The 6,052-nt window shown below is 35.8% G+C and overlaps 1 protein-coding gene across 1 annotated transcript; it reads left to right on the forward strand.

Moving 5' to 3' along the window:
• Nucleotides 1-265: 265 nt before the first annotated feature.
• Nucleotides 266-4,513, forward strand: LOC110796504 (tropinone reductase homolog At5g06060-like). The gene is made up of 7 exons (XM_056832518.1): nucleotides 266-496; nucleotides 1,049-1,110; nucleotides 1,427-1,528; nucleotides 1,653-1,860; nucleotides 3,426-3,642; nucleotides 3,741-3,847; nucleotides 4,322-4,513. The coding sequence occupies exons 1-7, from the start codon at nucleotides 266-268 to the stop codon at nucleotides 4,511-4,513; spliced, it is 1,119 nt and encodes a 372-aa protein (XP_056688496.1).
• Nucleotides 4,514-6,052: the final 1,539 nt, after the last annotated feature.

The raw sequence follows: 6,052 nt of genomic DNA on the forward strand, positions 1-6,052 counted from the left end.
AATATGTTCTTTGTATTTGAACTATATGTTCATATAAAAACAGGGTGCACAGTGAGCATTGTACACCCGGATGCATAAACCATATTTTGCTCGAGGTTATATCCGAAATTTGGAGTTGCTCCACTGCTTGGACGAGGGATTGATCCAGTGGCAACTGGCAAGCTCTGGAAGAGCCTGAGGCCCTGAGCTATTGATTATTGATTGATTAAGGATTAAGGATTAAGGATTAAGGAGCCAAAAATAAACGTTACGAAAACCCTCAAAAATGAATTTAAGCATCGGTAACACCACCACAAATTCATCTAATTTCCCTGCAATTTTCCAAAACCCATCATTTTTACCCAGAAGTAATTCATCAATAACCCCTAAAATTCTCTCAAATAGTCACCCCAAAACTCTAATAATAACGGCTTCTTCAAATAGCAGCAGCAACAATAATCAAAACACACCCACAAACAGCAACAAAGATCATCGGTGGTCTCTTAGGGTCTGTTTGGTAAGCTATTTCAGTCACCTTAAATCATTAGGTGCTAATATGATAAGTCACCTTAAACAATTAGGAGTTTTTGGTAGGGAGCTGAAATAAAATATAAGGTAGGTAAAGTGACTGATATTCAAACGTTAATCTGATTAACGTTTGAGTTTCAGCTCCTGAAATCTTTGTTTTCTTTTGAAAAAAAAAATGATACGGAGTAATTTCTAAAATCCTAAATAATTTGAAAATCTAATACGATGTTGTATCTCTCTTTGGGAGAAAAAGAAAGTCCCTCCTCTTTGAATAGAAGATCAAACCACCGTAAGCGACGCTTCCTTCTACGTTTTTGTATTTGTATATTTTCCATTATTGTAGAGGTCTATGAAGATATCTCTAGTGAGAACATTGAGGAGTGACTAATTTTTGGATGGTATTGAGGGGTCACATCTTAGGCATGACAGTGCTCTGTTGTGAGGCTCTTTGAAGAAGAGTAGATCCATAATTATCTTTTTAGCACGGAGGATGATAAGTCCACGGTGGGCTTATTTCTATAGTTCTATCTTTTATTTGTAGTGGTGGGATATGGTGAAGAATGATTTTCTTTATAATGTTTCACCAGGTTTCAACATGGAGTGGTTTTTAAAAACTATGAGTTGCATCCAATGACTAATTTTTGGTGTTGCTCTTCTTATGGAGAGTTCAGTACCATATGCGGCAAAGTTGAATATAAATATTGCCCATATATGCATTCTACTGATATTTTCTTCGTATTTATTATATTTGTAATCATTCTTACTATGAAAATAGTTAACGATATTGAAATATATGGAATATCAATTTAAATTATTAAAAATTTCAGATACTTAATAAACTAGTTTTACCAAACGGGTGATATAAACGTATGTCTTATTAGTTTCATCACCTTGTCAATTTCAGGTGTTAACTTATCAGTTTCAGCTACCTTATTAGTTTCAGCTCAATTTCAGTTAATGTTGCCAAACAGAGCCTTAGTGGGATGACGGCTTTAGTCACCGGCGGCACTCGTGGAATTGGGTTTGTCACTCTCTCTAATTCCATTCTGGTTTTTGGTACTGTAATTGCAATGCATGAAAAAGTGTTTTTTTTTGTGAATTCTGGCATTTTTCTTATGCTTGAATTTTTCTGGGACTTTGTCTAGGCATGCAATTGTGGAGGAATTGTTGGGTTTTGGAGCAATTGTGCATAGTTGTGCTAGAAATGAAGTTGAGCTTGATAATTGCTTGAAAAGTTGGGAAAATCAAGGGTTTAATGTTAGTGGGTCAGTTTGTGATGTGTCTTCTTGGGAGCAACGAGAGAAGCTTCTGGATACTGTTTCATCTATTTTTTATGGCAAGCTTAAAATTCTTGTAAGTAATGTTTTACCCTTGATTTTATTGTAGTATTCTATATGTGATGATAGTTCATAGCAATGTTTAAGGGTATAGTTACTTGGAATTGTGTTGTGTTGTGTTGTGTTGGATGATTTTGATTTGTTTTATATTCTTATGCCATGTGATATAGATAGGGTAATGTTTGCATATATTTCTGGTCGAAGATGTGTCGAGAATTGTATCGAAATTAGAACTATTGAAGCACTCTTAGATGGAGATCGATGAGGTGTGGAAGAATTATGCTAGTAATTTGATATCTAAGTAATTTTATCTTTGTCATAATGAGGTTGATCACAGACATTGAAGGACATTTGTTGAAACTTCATTCTTGCTTCATCTTTTAGCTCGGGTTTTCCATTAGAGTTCAGTGTTTGTTACAAGATGCACTCAAAGATGAACTAAATGAGTAATTATATGGAGATATAGTAGGAGAAAATTTTCTAGTTACTGCTAACTGAAATCTTATTTCTAAACTACCCATCTACTATAGGTTGGAAGCATTAGCAAATGTAGACAAATATTAATCTTCTTCCTAATTAGCTTCTACGCAAATCACATTATACCAAGCTAACAACCTACTTCTGTATACTCGATCTATTACTCTGGTGATGTGGAATAAGCTAACTGACTAAGTTTATGTGGAAGCTGCCTGTGATGAGCTGAGTGCAGTGACTTAACAGTTATCAGAGATTGTTATTTCAAATTGTTTATACTTTATACTGAACTGAACTTATTTTTGCTAAACTAACTTAATTTTTGGTAAATTAGAGCTTAGTTTTCGTGAAACCTACCCTTTGGAGTATGCCAAGGTCCAAATAAGAAATTGGAAAGAAAAAGAATTTTTTTTTCATGCTGTAGAATGTCCGTTTCCGATGGAGCCAAAGATTCATTTGTTCTTTTGGCTTTGGGATGTAATGTACTAAATCAAAATGGCTCTTAATACCTCTTCGCTTCCTTTCTATGAAGTAGAAGATGGTCGTCCAGTTGTTGTCCCGTTATGCTTTTGGGACAATTGGAAACAACCTCCATGCAATTGCAAGGGTAAGGTTGCGTACGTCCGACCCCCCTTACCTCGCTTCTTGCGGGAGCCTCTTTGAGGCAATGGGGTAATGATAATGATGACTGTAGACGGGACATATAGGCCAGGAGCATAGAGAGTGACGTAGTGACTTGTGAGTGAACATTGGTGACATTCTTACCTCACATCTATATCAAGTAGTTCGCTTGGTGAATGTATCTCAAGTTTTCCTGCTTTTTGTAACTCCCTCTGTGCATTATCAGTTGTCACATTTTTTACTTTTCTTTACGTTTGTAGGTTTATTTCCAAGATTCTATTATCATTTAATACTACTAGGCTACTAATATAGGAAAGTGTTGTGCTTTCGTCCTATCTATGAGATTGTTTTGTCACTGATGATTGAGTGATCAATGTTCTGTTCTAACAAAAAATATTTGCATTGTCATTCTTTTTCCTTTTTCTAATTTGCCTGCCTTGCAGTTGATTCTGAAAATAGTTTAGTTTTGATTACTTGGGTTTGCAGGTCAATAATGTTGGGACAAATATACGGAAATCAATTGTTCACGTCACTCCACAAGAATATTCGACACTGATGACTACAAATTTTGAGTCTGTTTTCCATTTAAGCCAGCTGGGTCATCCTCTCCTAAAAGCTTCTGGCTGTGAAAGTATTGTGTTTGTTTCTTCTGTCTCTGGTTTTGTTTCCCTGAAATCGATGTCTCTTCAAGGAGCAACTAAAGGTGAACAAATGATTAGTGTTGGTTTGTTTTAACTATTTCTATGTGAATAATTATGTACAATAACTAACTTTCTGCGTTTAAACTGGTTTGGTTTGCAGGAGCAATTAATCAACTGACTCGAAGTTTAGCATGTGAATGGGCAAAAGACAATATTAGGAGCAATGCTGTTGCGCCTTGGTACATCAAAACCACTATGGTAGAAAAGGTAGTTATAACTTTCTTGGTTAGTGTGTGTACTCCCTTGCTTCTCTCAGGATCCTTGATTATTCAGTGAGCCTCAGTCAGAGGGACTTAAACCTTGTATTGATAATGGTGATGTCTACCTAGTGTTAACGTTAGTTTGTTTCACCATGCTTAAAATTGAAATGCAAATGTATAGTTTTTCCGAATAGAAATCAAATCCATTGAACTTCTTTTGAATATGTTTGAAATGAACCATATTTATATTTTCCTAGATGTCTTTCATATTTAAGTCTTGAGAATATATCAGTATATCTGCTTTCCTCTTTGCATTTCTGTAAAATGCTGAGCAAGGCTTGTGTTACAAAATATCAAATTTTCACTGCAATGTTTTGACCTACAACTAGTGCGCGACAGTTGGATTAAGAGGATTAGGCAGCTATTTAGTTGTATATGATTCTTTTAAGTTCTAACAGTTGCTTCTGCTTTAAATTTTTAGGTCTTAAGCAATGAAGATTATCTAGAGGAAGTTTATTCTCGTACACCACTTTGTCGTCTTGGAGACCCAGCAGAAGTCTCTTCTCTGGTTGCATTCCTTTGCCTCCCTGCATCTGCTTACATTACTGGTCAAATTATCTGTGTTGATGGCGGAATGTCCGTCAATGGTTTCTATCCCAAAATGGATTTTTAATAGCTGGTAATTTTACTCACATGTTATATTCTGTGTGATTTTGTCATTACCTCCCCTTCAGCTGCTTCTTGTTTGCTTTAACGTAGCTTAGCATATCTGCACACTCTGTTTTTTCTGTGACATCTTTGTTTCTCTTATAAAAGGAAACCTCTTTCATTTTTATGTCCACCCCTTCCATTTTTCTTTCTTCTCCCTCTCCCATTTCCCTCTCTTTGCGAGGGGGTAGGGAAGGTGGTGGAAAACAAAAAGTTCAACCGGGAAGGGACAAATCTTTTAAAAGTAGGAATCTGGAGAAAATCCTGTAATTTCTTCTTGTTGTTTTCTGTTTTGATGTTTTAGACAAATAATAAGAAAAACTTATCATGGTTTCATGGGGCCTATGGGGCAACAGCCACCTTACCTATTTTGATGGTTTGATTATTGCTTCATTTAACCAACCAAACACACAGACTTCAAACACTCATCTTTACTAGAGAATTGTTTTGGACATATTTAAGAGAATAAAGCATAAACCTCTAATAAAAATATTAGAAATCTAATCATAAGTTGGTTGATGGGAACATTTTGAAGGGTTGCATATTCAAATCTTGTCAATCAATTGGATTTGACAAGTAAGAATGTTACGGAGTAAGATAGATTGCTATTGATCAAGTTGTAGGAGCATTTTGAGTTACATTCTCTATGGCGTAGAACTAAAGGCCATATCGTGGAGGTTGAATTGATGATTCTTTGAAGTTTTTTAAATGTTTGCCTTTTTAGGAGTCATAGGGTTTGAATGACCATACTTACTGTAATGTATGATAAGGAGCCTACGAAGCCAAGTTTTAAAGCTACCAATCAGTCTTTATGAGTATCTAAGGAGTGTTTAAGACCTTCTGTTACTAAGAAGGTTATCTGATCATGGATTAGTTGAAGGGTTGTCTCAAAGGAAATACTGTCAAGAATATTGTAATTTCCTGTTATACGAGTCATCTGGTGGAGATTGGACTACGTTTGTAAATGTTCTTGATTATCATGGTCTTGCCTAACTGTTTAGACTACTGGGGTCTTATCTTAAGTTTGAGTTGAGCTAGAGAAGGGACTTGTTTCTGCCAAATTTTGTCTAGGGGCGACCTTTGGCTCGGGTCGACACTAACTAAGAAAGAATCAAATAAAGAGAGACAAGAGAGATACGACACAGAGAAGTGTTGACGCGGAAAACCCAAGAATAAGGTAAAAAACCGCGGATAGCTATGAGGCTATCAATCCACTAAGTATCCTATTTGATTGTTTGTGTAATTTTCTAAAGATCAATGTAACGAAATTAAAGAGCAAATACAAGAGTAATATGAATGCTTAATAGCTTGAAAGTATGAGTGCTTTTGTTAACGTCTCCTTTGCTTGTCATCGTCTTCTTCTTTTATACGCTAGTCAGCTCACTTAGTTGGTTGGGAGAATCCCTAAAAGATATGGGTTATCCGTTGTCCATGATCTTCTCCTCCTTTCAACCACTTCCGTGATCTTCTCATCATCTCTTGGACCTTTTCTTCCCTTATGACG

The sequence above is a fragment of the Spinacia oleracea genome, chromosome 6 (assembly GCF_020520425.1).
Source record: "Spinacia oleracea cultivar Varoflay chromosome 6, BTI_SOV_V1, whole genome shotgun sequence".
NCBI lineage: Eukaryota > Viridiplantae > Streptophyta > Magnoliopsida > Caryophyllales > Amaranthaceae > Spinacia > Spinacia oleracea.